Below are 18,313 nucleotides of genomic sequence, written 5' to 3'. Positions count from 1 at the left end.
AAGGGTTTTGAACAGATCTGAGATATTTTAAAAAGATTACTATGGCTTTTCTGCAGAAAATAGTTGTAAGAACAGAGGTCAAGGGGACAAATGGAAAAAACAGGAGGAGAATGCAATAATCCAGGTACAAATAGATGATGTTGGGCTTGAACTGAGTTGAATGTAGTGGATGTGGGTGACAATAAACAGATTCTAGATATATTCTGAAGGTGGTATCAATGGCATTTCCTGACAGATTGGATGTGGAGTGTGAGAGAAATAGAGGAACCCAGGAAGATAGCAAGGGTCTTAACATGAATAGGCGGTAAGACCGATTTGTCATTCACCAAGATGTGGAAAACCAGGAGCAGGTTTGAGGGAGAGAATCAGTACCAAATATATTTGTAATCATGATGAGATGCCTGCCTGTTACACATACCAGTACAAATAGAAATGTTGAAAGTCAGGTGAATAGGGAAGCCTAGAGTTCAGGAAAAGAACTAAGCTGGAGATACAAATTTGGAATGGTCAGCATACTGACGAGACTAGATGAGAGCTTTAAGAAGAGGAGGCACAAAGAACAAACCCTGGTGTACTATGATATTGAGGCATCAGGGACCTGAGGGAAAACCACCAAATTAGATGAAGAAGGAGAAGTGAGACAATGTGATAGCCTAGGGGCCAAGTAATAAAGTGTTTTCAGAGCCCAGGTAGTTAATTATCTCAAATGCTTTTGACTGATTGAGAATTGGCTACTACTTTTAACAATATGGAGGTCATTGGTGATCTTGGTAAAAGGAAACAGAATGAGACCAAACAATGAATTGGACCAGTTCAAGAGGGAGTTAGAAGAGAACTATTACAGAATGAATATTGACAACTCTCTCAAGGGAGTTGCTATTACAGTAAACAGAAAAGTGGAGTGGTAAATGAAGGGAGTGGGAGTCAGGAGATGGTTGTATTTTAACGTAGGCAAAATAACATCATGGCTGTATGCAGAGTGACCATAATCCAGTAGAGGGGAATGATCCTGGAGAGAGAAGGGGACATGCTGAAGCCACGACCTGGAGTGGACATGGTAGGATTGGATCTGGTGCACCAATGGAGGGTTGACCTTGGATAAGAGCAAACAGTTCAACCAGAGTAAGAGAAATGAAGACAGAACACATGGGTACAAATGCAAGCAGAAGTTCTCTTCTAGTTGCTAAGTGAAATAAGAAGCAAAGTCTTTAGCTGAGACTGAGAATGGAAGAGGACTTGTTGAGGGAAGAGGAGAGAGTGAGAGGGCAGAAGTCATGAATGAATTGACCAAGGAAATGTAGCTGGATGACCTGGCAGCACTGGAAGGCCCATTTCAGATTAGTGATGGGGAGATTAAAGTCAAACAAGTCAGCTTGGCTGAGGGTTTTTCTTCAACTACATTAAAGTACACAAGCATAAACTAGAATGGTAGAAAGTTGGGTTCAACCAGCTTTTCCAGATGAATCCTACAAAATGAGAGAGGTAATTAAGAGTACACCCAAGAGACTGATGATGAGTTTTTAAATTGGGAAGAAGGGAATTTAAATTGGGAAGAAGGGAAATGAGGACATGAGAGGAGTGGGGAATAGTATAAAGGGGGTAGGGTCAATGGATTTTATGTCCTAGTGCAGTGGTCGGCAAATTGTGGCTCGCGAGCTGCGGTTTGCCACTCTGTTGACTAATGAGTTTGCCGACCACTGTCCTAGCGGGATTGAAGGACTATTAGAGTCAGGATAATAGAGGCTGAGTTAGAAAGATAGGTCCTGATTGGACAGCAGGATGCTTAAAGATGAGACAAAGATGGATTGCAGTCATTGGTAATGACAAGGTTTAGGGCAGCAGTTCCCAAACATTTGGTCTCAGGATGGTTTTACAACATTCTTAAAAATTAGCCCAGGACGGATTTTCACAGTGGTTACAGTGTCGGCCCTCAGACTGAAGGGTCATGGCTTCCATTCTGGGTCAAGGGCACATACCTTGGTTGAAGGTTTGATCCCGGCCCTGAACCGGGCACATGCGGGTGGCAACCCATCAATGGATCTCTCTCACATTGATATTTTCTCTTTCTTTCTCATTCTCTCACTCCCCCTTCCCCCTCCTCCCTACCCTCCAGTCTCTCTGAAAAATCAATGGAAAAAATATCCTAGGGTGAGGATTAGGAAAAAAAAAAAAAGTATGGACTCCAAAAAGTTTTTGGTTTATATGCATTAATATTAAAACAGAAAATTTTAAAACCCAAGAGTATTCAAGTACACATTCCATTAGCTGCCAGGGTGGAGATGTTCATCACACCTCATGTATTCCTTAGGAAATTACACTGTGCAATGACGAGTAAATGAAAGTTCGAAAGGCAAATAATGTCTTAACATCATTATTGTTATTATAAAAAGTTTCTGACCTAACAGAACCCCTAAAAGTGCCTGAGGAACCCCCAGAGTGGCCACGAAAATGAGTAGCTGAGGTACAGTGGTGAATGTAACAATTAAGTGGGGAGGGCAGAGGACTGAGACACCAAGAAACTGAGGGGACAATTTATGTGTACATTGAAATCATCAGGAATTATGAAAGAAGTAGTATGGGAACAAGTGGCAGTGAGCCAGGAGTTAAAATGGTCATAGACTAAAGTGATTGCAACAAGGATGAGCAGTGGTTTGTGTAATCTGAGGGCACAAGATTTGGAGTTAGGGATCTTTAGAAAGGAGAATAGTTCAAAAGTAGCAAAGAAGAACAAAAAGGACCTTCCACCCCTCCTCCAGGGGTATATGAGAGAAAACTGCCACCACTGAGAGGGCAGGAGGAAGCAATGCCCTACGGATGAGTACAGTTTTAATTAGAGCAAGAGGGAGGGGAAGTTAATGGAGGAGGCTGAGGATAGACAGGATTTGGCTGATGATAAACAGTGAGTGCCAGAGAATACAACTGAATGAGAGATAAGGGACAGTTGTGTTACAAATTACCCCCAAACCTAGCTGCCTCTAAAAACGATTTAATTATGCTCATATATTCTGTGGGTCAGGAATTCGGACAGGACACAGTAAGAATGGCTTGTATCCATCTATTCCATGATATCTGGGACCTCAGCTGTGAAAACTCAAAAGCTGGGGGGACTCAACAACTGAGGACTGAAATCATCTAAAGGCTCATGTACTCACCTGTCTGGTGTCTGGGCTGGGAAGACTGAAGACCACAATTGCCAAGCTGAGCACCTACACTTGGCCTCTCCCTGGCTTTCCCCACAGCATGGTGGCCTCAGGGTATCAGAAGCAGTAGAGCCACCTAGTGGCTCAGGACTCCAAACACAATTGTTCCAGTAACAAGGGAGCTAGCTGCTACATGTCTTGTGGATCCCAGAGGCACAGAGGTAAAACCAGCATACCCAGTTGGTTAAAGCACCCACAAGTCTGTCCAGATTCAAATGGAGGGGACACAGACACTCAAAGAGAAAACTTTCAAAAATATTTGGAAGCCTCAATTTTAAAACCAGAACATCATCTTTTGCCCAAAAGGAGCAGTTCCCAGACACTGAAAGATGAAATTTATAGGAACATTATACAAACCATCAATTAATCCTCTGTTCCTGTCTGGTATGGACTGTATGTTATGTCCTTCCAAAACTCAGTCATCAAAGCCTTTACCCAAGTGTGGCTGTATTTGGAGATGAGGCCTCCAAAGAAGAAGTTAAGGTTAAGTGAGGTCATAAAGATGGGGCCCTGAACCCACAGGCTTAGTGCCCTAATAAGAAGAGACAGTAGAGAGCTTTCTCCATCCCCCCACCTCATGCACACTCTGGGGAAAGGCCATGTGCACTCGCACAGTGAAAAGGCAGCCATTGGCAATCTAAAAAGAGAGCTCTCAACAGAGACTGACCATGCTGACATCTCAACCAAAGACCTCTAGCCTCCAGAACTGTGAAAGATAAATTTCTGTTGTTTAATGTTCCCCCCACCCCTATAGTATTTTGTTATGGAAGCCTGAGCTGACAAATACACCTGCCCTCCCTCTTTTGTCAGCACAATCAGTAGAGGGTAGGGTTTTCATTAAGTGCAGTCATTGAACTCAGAGCCTAGATCAATCTCGGTAATTTTATATGTTTGTTGGTGAAAAACCAGGGCTACCCTTCAGTGGTAGGGCTCTCATATACCATGGTATATATCAGCATTCCAGATCACTAACAAAGCCAAATGAGGACCTTCTCAGCAGATGGAGCACTACAGGTGTCTGACTCTAGCCTGAAATTTTCATTCTAACTAAAATTATAGGGGGGTGGGGGGGAGAAACAGTAACAAAGCAACTAAATTTATATTGCCTTGTTCAAGGTTCTCATTTAATGAAAATGTGCTCTGCACTTACTAGAAAATTATACATTTAAAAAGAAATACTTGAATTCATCTGAAAAATCTAATTTTAAATGCCACTGTCTTTTAGTCAACAATCCTGACACTTCTGAAGAGAGCAATGTACTATGTGTACCAGTTAATAATGCAGATTTTGTAATCAAAGAAAACACGATAATTTCAAGAGAAACATCAAAAGTGCTTTATTCAAAGTAATGTCCATCACTAGCTACACATTTTCCCATCTTTCAGGTAATTTGTGGATACCGTTCCAATAGAACTTTTCTTGTTTTGAGGCAAACCATTCAGAGACTATTTTCCACTTCTTCGTACATTTTGACGTACTGTTCAGAAGGTGGTGTGCCATCGATCAGAACAAGTGGTAATCTGAAGGAGCAAGGTCTGGTGAATATGGCAGGTAGGTTAATACTTCCCAGGTAAGATCTTTTAACGTGTCTTTAACTGGTTTTGAAGTGTGTGATGGTGCGTCATCATGAAGCAAATTACATTACTGTGTCTTCTGGAACATTCTGGTCATTTCAGGATCAAAGTGTGGTTCAAATTGATTATTTGTTGTCAGTAGCAATCAGTATTAATGGTTTCACCTGGTTTTAGAAGCTCATAATATACCACACCTTCCAGATCCCACCAAACGCAGAGCATTGTCTTCTTTCTGAAGCAATTTGGCCTTGCAGTCGATGTTGATGGTTGACCTGGATCAACCCATAATTTTGTGCATTTGGGATTCTCAAAATAAATCCACTTTTCATCGCCAGTCACAACTCGATGCAAAAAAGACTTACTTTCTGACGTTGAAACAACATTTTACTGATGACTTTTCGGTTTTCCATTTGTCTTTTGTTCAGTTGATGTGGCACCCATTTCCTTCCTTTAAAATCTTTCCCATTGCTTGTAAACGATCGGAAATTGTTTGCTGAGCAATGTTTAATCTTTCTACAAGTTGTTTTTGAGTTTGACACGCATCTTCATCCAATAATGCTTGTAATTGTTGGTCTTCAAACATTTTCGGTTGACCTGGACGTTCTTTGTCTTTCACATTGAAATCATCACTTTTAAAGCATTTAAACCTGCCGAAACTGGTTTGGCTCAGTGGATAGAGCGTCGGCCTGCGGACTGAAAGGTCCCAGGTTCGATTCCGGTCAAGGGCACGTACCTTGGTTGCGGGCACATCCCCAGTAGGAGGTGTGCAGGAGGCAGCTGATCGATGTTTCTCTCTCATCGATGTTTCTAGCTCTCTATCCCTCTCCTCTCTCTTCCTCTCTGTAAAAAATTAATAAAATATATTTTTTTAAAAAAAAGCATTTAAACCAGCATAAGCTTCCCGAAGTATACAATAGCTTTTTCTTCAAAATAAAGTAATGAATTAAAACTTCCTGCAAATGCTTTTTTTTGGCACAAAATTCAACATTTTTAAGCATAAAAATATCTATGATGTTAACACCTTCAGCAAATTTGACATATGAAGTTTTGAAGCTTGCTGTCAATACAACAAAACAGCATACATATCTAATCGCATATATATCAACATATGTGTAATTCCATCTATTGAAAAAAATCCACATTATTAACTGGTACACCTAGTAGACATCCTGTGACTATGTAAGCATGACTCCATGAGGATATTAGTGCATTTCTCTCAGTCTTTCTCAAAGGAATTTCTGAATATCAGTAACAGAAGCTATCAATACTCAACATTAAAAGATATCAAAGAAGAAAACTATTATATATTAGATTATATATTAGAAAAATGAACAAATAAATATCTATTACATTATCATCTGAATGTTTACCTATGTTATTTTCTACTCTTTGGTTGTTGTTCTTTAATGTACTGACAGGTGAAAACTTTATTCATTAACTTTTTCTCAAATGATAAACTCTAGTACTTTATGCTCTCAAACTCTGTGTCAAGTTTTCATATTGTCTGCTATATTCAGCAACTGTGAAACTAAGACAAATGAACACTTCACCAGTAAAAAACTTAATTTTGATATCAATTCATACACATCTTTAGTATATCTAGTGATCTAAATGCATTTATTCAAAATACAAAGTAAACCTTTAAACACATCAATCTCTAATACATAATGTACATTGCAGTTACATGACCAACCCTAAGAAATATGTCAGTTCTCATGTTCACACATTTCCTAATGAAATATAAAGAGCAGATTTATCATGAACTATTAAGTGAGAAAGGTTTGTATACAAGGCAGACCAGTAGAAGGTATTGGCTGAAATTACTTGCCAGTTTCAATCTAGGTCATCCCTGAGCTGTTTGACAGTTTCTCTATTTCTTTCTTTCTTGATGTTCAGAGCTTAGGGAGAGGTGCCCACCTAATGATGGGAATAGGATTCTTCCCCCTTATCATTCATTTACCCTTCTGACTCCTGTCCTTTCCAATTTGAAGTTTTTAAGTCACATAAGCCACTCCGGATATCTGGTACAACAGAGAAAGGGAAAGGGGGATGTAGGGAGGGGGACAGAAGATCACATGTGTCTGATATCCTACAAGAATTCAAGCTCCTTGACAAGTGCAAACCGACAGAAAAACTAACACCTGTGTAGTTTTCAGAGCATTAGTGAATATTGTGACCAGTAGCCCTCATCACCTAGCATGGTGGTCCATCTTCCCAGAGGCAGCACTCACCATGGCACTGGAGCAATGCAGGGGTCATGTCTGCAGAAGGTACTGCCAGACACAACGGCTAGGCCCAGGAAGTCCAAACCAGCTGCCAAGGTGACAAGACCAAATGGGAACAGGCTCATTTCACTGGAACCAGGGCACTACGCCCAGTCACAATGTGTGCCAAGTGCAGAGCAATGGACTCAGTGAGGGTCACACAATGAAGAAAATGCCCTTCACCCAGTGCCATGAGTATAAGAAGCTTTTCCCTTCACCCGAATGCCATCTTGCGAATGAGGGAAGGAGAAATCCTTGAGAAATAAGAGAACCAACCAAAGAGTTTTTAAACCTTAGACTAATGTGCTCTTTTTTTCCCTTTTTTTATTGAATTGATTGAGGTGACATTAGTTAATAAAATTATATAGGTTTCAGGTGTACAATGCTATAATACATCACCTGTATATTATATTGCGTTTCACCACCCCAAGTCAAGACTCCTTCCATCACCATTTATCCCCTCATACATTCATCTACCTCCTCCTAACCCCTTTTCCTTCTGGTAATCACCATACTGTTGTCTGTGCCTTTGAGGTTTTTGTTTTTTGTTTTTGTTTTTAATCTCACCTGAGGATATGTTTTTTTTCTTTATTTTAGACAGAAAGGGAAGAAGAGAGAGAAACATGGATGTAAGAGAAAAACATCAATCAGTTGCTTCCCATAGGCACCCTGATGAAGGGCTGAACCCGCTACCCAGGTATCTGCCCCAACCTCGAATCCAACCTGCAACCTTTTTGGTGTACAAGACAATGTTCCAATCAACTGACACATCCGGGGTGTTTTTTGGGGTTTTATGTTTTGTTTTGTTTTTGCTTCATCTCTTCATCCTTTTCACCCAGGCCCTCTGACAGCAGTCAGTCTGTTCTCTATCTATGAATCTGTTTCTATTTTGTTAGTTTACTTTGTTCATTAGATCCCACATATGAGTGAAATCATATGGTAGTTGTCTTTCTCTGGCCACTTATTTCACTTAGCATAATGCGCTCATTCATCATCAGGTGTTTTCCATCTTCAGTGGGAATGGGCTCTTGAAGGTAAAGTGAAAGCAGCTACAGAAAATAAATTATATACATCTTAAAAGTACATTTTTATACACACACACACACATCCTTCTGAACTCTTCTCAACAACCCCAGCTACATAAACGTATTCCAATCCAGTACTATTCAAAGTATGATCTGTGGACAATACTAGGCAGAAAACTGTTTATTACCTGTTCATGGTTACATGAGTACTGAAAATGAAGGTAGGTGATTAGAAATTCCTGTAGCAATAAGACATTGCCCCAATATCTAAGTCTGTGATATATGAGCTCATCTCACTGAAAAGGACATAGACAAGTACAGGTGTGACCAGAGTCAGGTGGAAGTTGCACATGGTACACTCACTATGTACAGGACTACATACCAGACTGAGAAAAAAAAAAAAAGACTCCACCACAAATAGTTCAAGAAGTACGAATGTAGTATGCTGCCTAACACTGCCACCAATTGCAGCACCATACTGGATTTTGTATTTAGGATCACAATGGTGCAAAACAGACCAATGAGAATGGAGGTCTTCATATGTAAAAGATATGCACATGCTCCAGACAGACCAAGTGACAACCGGCTGTTAAAACCAAGGTTCTATAGGCGTTCAACTAGAAAAAAAAAGAAAAAGACAGTATTCCTTTCCATAGCAGCGAGTACCATATTCACACTGCAAGAGAGAATTTAATTTCAGGCAAACAATATTAAGTCACAAGAAATAAATGTTAATTTGAAAGTTACTGATTTTTTTGGTAGTTTTGTATTTCATTTGCAAAATCAGTTTTGGTTTTGTGTTTGGATAAGAGCTATGACCATCATAAGTTTATACCTGGTTTTATGTTAGTACATACTTAAATCATAATAAAATTAAAAGTTGGCAGTGGAGATCTCCCTTGAAATGATTCCACCCATGATTTTGGTTTGATAAGTAAAGAAGTCTGTACTGGAGAGAAGCAGGAAGTGAATGACAGGAGTAATGGCAAGGCCCACTCAGCATCCGAGGTGGACTTTTCCAGGCAGAGCCAAGAAGAAGGCTGCCCTGAGGAACTGTGAAGCTATGTATTATAATTTGCACCGTTTGGGTTATTTTATTATACATGGAGGCCTGAGAGGGGAGCATAATATACTTGAACTTCATTTTGGAAGACTAAGAGTTAGGATTTTTTAATGAAAAATTCCGGTTTATGAAACAGAAGTTATGCAAATAACGCCTCCATCCAGTAACCACCAGCTCATAGACAAGTGTACTTTAAGAATCTCGGTCTTTCAACAACTTCCTCCCTTTGTAACATAACCATGTAACAATAATAGCTTTCACCAGTAACGTAACCCCAGGAGACTGGCATATCAAGAATCATCCTTCCATCACAGATGAGAAGAGGGCAGTTCAGAAAAGCAGGCTGCGCCCAGACACAATAATCAGGAACATGGCTAAGAGAGAACTTTAATCCTGGTTCTCTCATCTTGAGTCCAGTATAAAAAAGTATTTAAAACTTTATTAATACTGTGTGTTTTTTAATCTACCCAATTCTATTACTAGGGAAGATATCTGTATAAAATAATTACTACTTTTCTCTTTTTCCGTTTAAAAAAAAAATCACTTAAAATTCCAAATTAGTTTTAGGAGATAAATGCACAGGATAATAATTATTTTTCCTTTAGGATTAGATAGTATATGAATTTTATATAGTTAAAAGAAACTAGTGTCCATTAACCTATCATCATGACCGAGCTTGGTACCCAATCACTTCGGTGGTACTCTACTTTTACATTATTCTGCCAAATTATGTTTACATTTTCCCCTTAGATTTGGGGAGGAGAGGAAAACGAAAGGCAATATGGCCTGGCCAGTGTTGCTCAGTGGCTGAGTGTCGACCCAGGAACCAAGAGGTTACAGTTGGATTCCCAGTCAGGACACATGCCCAGGCTGCAGGCCTCATGCAGGAGGCAGTTGATCGATGATGATTCTCATCAGTGATTCTATTGCTCTATCCCTCTCCCTTCCTCTCTCTCTAAAAATCAATAAAAACATATTCTAAAAAAAGAAAGGCAATATGTGGTGACAAGAATACCAGGCACTGGGCCTCATGACACAACTCTGACTCTAATCACTATCTATACCAGAGACCTACACCGTCCATATTTCCTACGTTCACCTGCTCAAATCCTCCTCCCGAGTATCTCTTCATGGCCTGAAACAGGGCAGAAGCTTTTTACCTGGTCCCAACTCCACCCCTAGTCGCTCCCTTTTCCAATCTTTCCCCCTTGCTGCCAAGGTGACCTTTCTAAGATGCAAATCTGATCCCTTCACTTCTCCCTTGAAGTCTTTCCTTTAACTCATCAACGGTTGGATTACAACTGAACTCTTCAATCTGGCATTCAAAGTCCTTCCAAAGCTGGCTCTCTGGTCTCATCTTTTCCCACCCAGTTTTTCCACATCATTGGGAAAAGCATAATCATATTCAATAGTCAATATGCATGTGCATATTCTATATTTCAGCCCCGAAGAAATGAGGAGTAGCTCCTGGAATATTTTACTCCCAAAGTGCTTTGGGACATGCCATGACCTTTGCCCAAAACATCAGTTCTCACATCCCCTCCCAACTAAACTCCTCCCCAGTTAGTGGTGAGTTTACTTATGTATGAAATGTGGCCTTGGACACATTTCTCTCTACACTGGAGTTTCTTCTTCTTCTTGAGAGAGTTGGACTAGAATATACCAAACACCTTGGTCTTATAAAGTTGTGTTTGAGTGAAGCTTTTCATAAAACATGACCCTTTTTTTCTTTACTAGTTTATGAAGTCTTTAAATAATAAAAATGTATCATTTCATCATCACCTTGAGGTATTGGGTTTACAGATCTAGATCAAGATATAAAAATAATGGCAGTTGTTATTACTGAGCCCTGAACTATATGCATAGTACTGTCATAAATTCCCCCACATTTGCTAATTTCATTTAATCCTCCCATTAGGTAGATATTACTTGTCCTCATCATAAAGAGGAGAATGCAATTGCTTTGAGTAGTAAAAAGACTACAGAGCTAGGAAGTGCTTAAGTGGATTTAAACACACAGCTGTTCAACTTCAAATATCTTGTGGTCCACCTCTCTGCTGGATGGGACTAAGAAATCTATCTAGAATAGGAGCCACGTCTCCCCATTCTATTCAACACCTGATTTGGTGCTTAAAGTTTAATCTCTGTTGAAATGAAAGGCAGTAAGGAAGTCAATCAGGTGAATTTTAATTGGTAGATACTTTTAAAGAGCGTCAACTTTCCCATAAAACTGACAGCACCCTTTGGCCATTAACATGCCTACCCATGTAGTTCTCTTGAATGAGGAGATCTGTATTGATATATTTTTATATTTAGGAAACCTTCAAATTTAAGAAGAAATACACTTCAATAAGAGATAAAACAAGACATGCAAACCCAGGTTTTGCCTTAGGTTTGAATTGCATTCTCTTAGATGTGTTACTTTGTATTACTATTACTTTTGTATGTTGTATTACTAAATTACTATTATATTTTAACTGAAAATAAACCAATCAAATCCTAAGTGCCTTCTACCATTAGCCCCTACCAGCATTTAATGTAACAGTTTTAAAACTCTTTGATATTCAGTTTTTAATATCCAGTACCAATCACAGTGATACTTCTTTTTCTCCACAAAAGAACCAAGCAGGCTGCCACAGAAGAAAGCAGCTTCTGACGTCCCTTTGTTTGGCCACTGGGCCTCCGGATAGTCAGGCTGAGAGTTCAGATGGATGGCTTTAATTAAATAAAATGTTGGCAAAAGAGCACATGCACAATGGCTATTAACAATATAGTACTTTCCCAGTTCATTGCAGTGAGGAAGAATACCTAATGCTTGTCCATTCTTACCTTCATGACAAATGGGAAAACCACGTGATTATGTCAACTCTTTGGTGGAAAAACCACTCTCTTGAATGAGTTTCTTTAAGTTTGGTCAAATAACTCTACTTAAAAATATGTTGGTGTTCCAATGCTTATGGTTTGAGTAAGTAAAATTATGTAGCAAAGTCAGTTTGTTAAATGCCCAAAATATACTGTGGAAACTTCTCCCAGATAGCTATGTAACTAAAAAACTCTTCTAATGAAAGATTTGGTGGCAGTTTATTAAAATTCTGTTAAAAAATAAACATATGATGTTATAATGTTGATATAATCGGAAAACTTTATCTCAGGAAATATAACTTTTTAAAATTATCTCTTTAGAAACTGTGCCCTAACTCTGCTTTGTAACTTTAGTCAACTTTTTCCCCTTTTCTGATTATCTGTTTCTTCATATCAGAGTAAATAATAGTAATACCTACCTTACAGGTATGCAGTAAGGTTGTACCAAATAATGTATGTGAAATGTGGATCACAGTTCCCAACACACAGCAGACTCCCCATGCATTTTTATTTTTTTCTCCCTTCCCCACAGCACTCCGAGGTCAAAACTCAAATTTCAAATTGGACTTCTTGTTAAGCAGGTTGTGGTGGCAGAGTCACCAGATCTCCTTGTGATGTGGAAAATGAAACAGACCAAAGCTATTAAAAAGGCACACTACTTAAGTCCCCTGTGTTTTCTCATAGATATTTTGTAAAAGCTAATTCTTTTTATTTAAAGAGACGCAAATGCTCTCATTTGACAAAACAGAACAAAACCCCAGACACAATAATTTCTACAGAAGTCCAAAGGGAAGTTTTCAAGTTCACTTGTAAACCTCCAAAACTTGTAAGAACAGAAAGGCCAGGGGGAGAGCAGCTATACAAAATGCATACCTGTTTCCCCTGGTGAATGTGTGTGTGTGTGTGTGTGTGTATGCATACAAGGCAAAAGAAATGCATCGGTAATTACTGAGGCATCTATTCCTTTACAGTGAGATTTTCCTTAACCACTATATTCCTATTACACATGATCAGCTAATAAGATTAAAACAACTAATAAATTACTTAATTTAATTTGATTGGAAGGGGTGTTAAATAGAACAGTTTGAAGATCATTTCACTTCTCCTGAAACATTCACCCAGAGGTGTATTAGGTGGTTTCTAAATGAATTGGGTTCATCCGCTTAGGCAGAAAACTGGGGGGAGGACAGAGAAATGTGTCCTGAGTTTTAATAATATGTCACTGTACATAAGTGAATCATAACATGCCATTTTGGAAGTGACTGTATTTACTGCAACAACCCATCTGCTACAGTTTCCCTGCTCAGCACGGGATGCAGTAGCAATAATTCACTCAATATCTTGACAGAAATTCTTCAAGATGAATCCAAGTTATCCATGGTGTACAGGTATGGCATGAATCTTTATAGACTGGCTAACCTCTCTTTGTGTGTGGCAATACCAATAAAGCAGGTTCCCTGAATCTTTTGAGTTGAGATCAGCATTTTTTTAAAGAACAATACTGAGAAATACTTGTCCAAATATGTGGTCCTTAAAGAAGCTAGCACCCTGTATCAATTTGCATTAAGTGTTAGAAAGAGATTTAGCTCAATAAAATCTACATGAAGAAATGTTATGCTAGAGTAGTCTCCATAATGGGTTTTAGAATATTTAAATGTAAATTGAGTGTAGAGAATGTGGAAAGAGCAATGGTTAGTTATATCAGTATAACCAACCTTAGAATTTAATGGTAACATATTAGAAATTGACTTTTTAGTCAATGTTATTCCTGGAAAAAAGATTTTTTTAATGTATTTGTTTCCTCTATATTCATTATTTTCCTGACCAACCTGATAATTTACTCTTTCTGTTTATATTTAACAGGAACTTAAATCAACACTATTTGAATCAATTAAATTTGTAAATACAATCTGATTTCAAATGCAAATAGAAAACATTGCTCATTACTTTACAGTAAAATTCAAAAGTATAAGCCAATCTCAAGCAGTGTCCTCTGACATATGCATTAATTTAAATATATCTTTATATAGTATGTATACATACACACACACACACACACTTGAAACACAAAGTAGTAGATTTTAAAATAAACTATACATATTTGTGCAGTACCAATGAAGCAGGACCTCAAAAAGAAATACCACAACCACACAAAACCAATACCAATTAGAAAAGCATCACATAATATAAGCAAAAAGTAAGAAACTTTTACAGTGAAAAAGATGCGATGTTAACAAAGGTTCCCTGTTTTCTCCTATGGAAGAAGATAACACAGAACACCCAATTTGACTCAGATTTTTACATTCGGGAGGAAATTCGGTCTTATCTTCACCAAACAGATTAGCTGATCACCTTTCAAAGTTACCGTATATTTCTAAAAGACATACATTTTGTCACAATCCAAAAATCTACCCATTTCAGCATTCTGATTAAATTTTTTGCCAGTACTGCGGTATTTTCTTTAGCAAACGGATACATTTAGTTGATAGGAGAGACAGTCCATGCTTGACAGAACGCTTGCATGCAGTGCTTTCACCTGGTTATAAATTATTGGTACCACTATTTGCCACTCTTTAAAGATATGATTAACTGAATGAAAAAGCAGAAGCATTCCTAAAGGGTGCCTTCTGAGTAGGTAAACGCAAAGTCGCTGGCCAGAAAATGTGCTGGAAATGTACACACATATCTATGAAAGAAGTAGTTAAAGGGGGATGAATTCCCTGAGTCATTAAACGGGATATAAGCCAGACAGGTTGTGCCACCTAGAGAAAAACTGGAAATCGTGCATTGGCTGTTCAGTAGTAACATCATTTCAAAAGCCTGAAACTTTTGGCATGCTCAATAACCAAGCCACCCTCCACACCAACTCGTCAGCTGCTGGAGTAAGCTTTCCTGACAACTCTGCCTTCTCCATACACCAGACTGGCCTCCTGCTTCCTCACCCACTCACCCTGGCAGCACCGTTTAACCTCAGCACAGACTGTGGCCACAGCCCATGCAAATCCAGCATCCTGAAACCCATCCAAGTCTAAAGCATTTTCCTCGAAGCCAGGGCAGGCCGGGGTGGGCGAAGCAGGGGAATAATCCTGGTGGACCTTGCCAGCCAGGGTCCCTGTGGATGCTAGCAGACACACAAGGCACACACCTCTCCAGCCCCTTGGGGCCTGCGTTGGAAATTCTGGTGCACTCATATCCAGGTTACCGAGCTGAACTCCCTGGCCAACCTCGGCACAAACCAAACACCGTAAGATGACCTCAACAGAACCAAGCCTTTAAGGTGCAAAAGGCCTTCAACTTTCCTCTCCGAAAGTCACTTAAAAGCAACGTGCCCAGCAAGCACCCTGGTCAGGCTGAAGCATAAAAGGTCTACAAGTCACCAGGCACGGAGAGCCGCTTTCACAAAGAAAACAGACAGTAACTGTGAAAGCCCGCAGTCTTGCGGTATTAACTTGACAGCCAGGACTGCGCTGGGGCATAGCTCATCTCCGAGTCATCACTCCCAGCCCCAGACCCACAGCCTAGGGACAGACAGCCTTCCTCCTCCTCCCTACCCCTCCGGAGCCCGGAGGCAGCGCCCACTTCCCGCCCACGCGCTCTTCCTCCTCCACCACCTCCTCCTCCTCCTCCCAGGATCTCCAGCAACTTTGGGTTGTGGAGCACCATCGAAGCTCAGCCACCGGCGGGGACCTCGCGAAGGCGGCCGCGGGAGGGGGAGGAAAGTTTGGAAAGTCGCTTAAAGCACCGCAGGACATCCCTATCCTCTCCCCCCAGCACCCACTCCGCACCCTGCCGCTCCGGGCTCCACGTGCGAGCGGGCCCTGGAGAAGCTGGAGTTCCTCTTCGGTCCTCTCCAGAAAAACCTTTCCCTAAATCAAAAAGTTGGCTGCTGCAGCACCCTCTCTTTTTCCCCTTTCCCCCCCGTGACCCCCCTCGCCCCCCAAAAAAGAAATCGCTCAGAGTTCGCTCGCCGCCGCCTGGCTTCGCCCGCGGCACCAGTGGGCGCGGCGCCCCTCCCCCGCCGGCCGGTGGACAGGTCGGGAGGGGGACTGGGGAGAGGGAGGCACGGGGCGGCCCGTGCCCGGACCCCCGTCCCCGCTCCCCCCGCGCCGTGGCCTCACTCACCTCGCTCCTGCTCTTCCGCTTGCAAGCAGATGGGGATGTTCTTCTTCCAGCCCGGCATGGTGCCTGCTCTCTGCGCTGGCTCTGGGGCTCGCTCTCCTTCGCTCGCCGGCTCCCTCTCCGCGGCTGCCGCGCCTCCCGCCCGCCCGCCCTCCCGAGTGGCCGCTGCGCTCCGGCTCTTCAGCGGGGCTGGGGCGCCGCGGCAGCTCCCGGGCACATCGAGGCGGCGCCACGCGCCCCACTATCGCCTCAAACTCGCCGGCGGCTCCAGGTGGCGGCGGCCGGGCCGGGCCGGGCGGGCCGGGCTGGAGGGGCTGCAGCTGCGGCTGCCGCGGTGAGGACGCGAGGCCGGGCCGGGCCGGGGGCGGGGGGCGCGTGCAGGCCGGGCGCCGGGACTGCGGAGCCCCCGGGAGGTGGGCGCCGGGGGGAGGAGTGGGCTCCGGCCGCCGCCTCTCTCCCCTCCTCCTCCTCTTCTTCCCCTTCCTTGTCTCCCCGCCGCCAGCAGGTGGGACTCGGAGCCGCTGCCGCCGCACAAGGCTCCGCGGGCGGCAGGACTGAGGCTGCGGGCTCCCCGGCGCTCGCGGCGGAGCCTCTCCCGCGAGGCGCGCGGAGCTGAGCGGGCACGTAGGGGGCGCGCGCTCACACCCTCCGCGCCCCGGGCGGGCGGCCTGCGAAGCGCGCCCGGCCGCAGGTACGGAGCCTGGCACCCCGCTGCGGGTGCGGAGCCCACGCCGCTCCCCTACGGCCGCCACTCGTCCCTCCCCAGACCCAAACTGGCGGCTCCGCCGGCTGAGGCGACGACCTCAAAGAAGTAGGGGGCAGTGTCCTTCCTCTAGTCCCTCCTCCTCGCCGCGCTCCCCCCGCCCCGGCTGTCACCCCCTCCCCCAAGTCCAGACTTTGCAGCTATGGATTCTCTAACTTCGCCCTTCAACTAAGGGAAAAAGCAACTTTCGGGATGACCAGCCATGGTTCCCGGAATACTTGTTCTGGTGGGGTGGGAAGGGCGTTCGTAGAGAACCTCTTTTGTTTTAAATGAATCAAGGAGATCTTGGCGGAGTGAATATCTAATTGCGTCTTCAAGTATAAGAAGGGTTTTATGGTCATGTTTTTATGATTAATTGTTTCCCCTTGTCATAAGCTCTTAGAAATATCGGAATGAATAAGGGGGCAGGGGGAGGACAGCTTAACAGCAGACCCTGGAAGATTCTGCCCAGATATGGGGGCCCTTGTTTGTAATTTCAAAAGAATAATACTAGGTGGGGCTCCTGACAGTCTTACAAATGACACCTGGAACGTCCTGCAGAGTTATGAAGTCCATCTTCCCCAAGGTGGGGGTCCTGGCTCCATGACACCTATGTCTTCCCCTCCCAAGAATCTGATGTGGACTGAAGAATTTCGAGCCCTGAGGCGACAGCTACTGATTTGTAGGTTGTGGAGGACCAACCACTGCACTGCCATGACTCTCTCTGACCTGCAGTTTATTTTGGCCTCTGACGGAACTGCAGTTTGCTCTCCCAAACTGAGGACATTGGCTCTCTTTTCTTGGAAACATCATCATACAACCAGAGAATTTAATAACTACAAAGGGCAGCAAAGTAGGATTTTTTTTCTCTCTGCCACTGCATAAGTAGTCTTAGGCTGATGTGTGCTCCTGCTGCCGCCCCTTGGCCGGGTGGCTGTCGGTCAGGACAGAAATGCTCAGGTGCCAAAACAAGTGGCTATCTCTCCTAAGCAATGGAAAGGCCCAGGCCCGGGAGCTTCAAAGGTAAGGGAGTCAAAGGGCAGAGTCAAACCATCCCAGGCCGTTATCCTTAGAAATCTGGTCTGTGCTGCTCAGATCTTCTTTCCAGATTCTTTGAGAAGCAAAACTCAGAAAATCAATATGACCGTCACTCCTGTCACCTTTCAATGGTCCACCCTCTGTCCTGAAATAGTCTTAGCCTAATCTTGTTTCAAGATCTGGTCCCACTATCCTTCATGTGGAGAAAGGCATTTGTCATGGATTCCCCCCAAAGGACAGAGCAAACCCAGCCATAACCAAGGCAGCTGGTGTATGCATGCAGGCTAAGACCTAGGTTTTAAACACTGGTCATGCTTGTTTTTGTTTTGATAGTGTCTTATATAGCATTTGTATGTGTTTGTGGTGGTTCTAACAAGCATCATGCTAGAAAACCTATGCACTAAAATATGGATGGAACTATACTT

General features: G+C 42.6%; 1 protein-coding gene across 6 annotated transcripts in view; it reads right to left on the bottom strand.

Annotated features, from left to right (window-relative positions):
- Positions 1-16,225, bottom strand: part of GRIP1 (glutamate receptor interacting protein 1) — a 708,576-nt gene extending 692,351 nt beyond the window's left edge. For all 6 annotated transcript variants that reach the window (XM_080659312.1, XM_080659305.1, XM_080659309.1 and 3 more), the window contains exon 1: positions 16,112-16,225. In XM_080659312.1, the coding sequence (XP_080515438.1) occupies positions 16,112-16,169 (58 nt within the window). In that variant the 5' untranslated portion in view covers positions 16,170-16,225. The remainder of the gene's footprint in view (positions 1-16,111) is intronic.
- Between the last annotated feature and the right edge of the window lie 2,088 nt (positions 16,226-18,313).

This window comes from Plecotus auritus (assembly GCF_963455305.1).
Source record: "Plecotus auritus genome assembly, chromosome: 3".
NCBI lineage: Eukaryota > Metazoa > Chordata > Mammalia > Chiroptera > Vespertilionidae > Plecotus > Plecotus auritus.
Note: the sequence above shows the minus strand (reverse complement) of the source record. Positions and strands in the feature narration are given on the sequence as shown.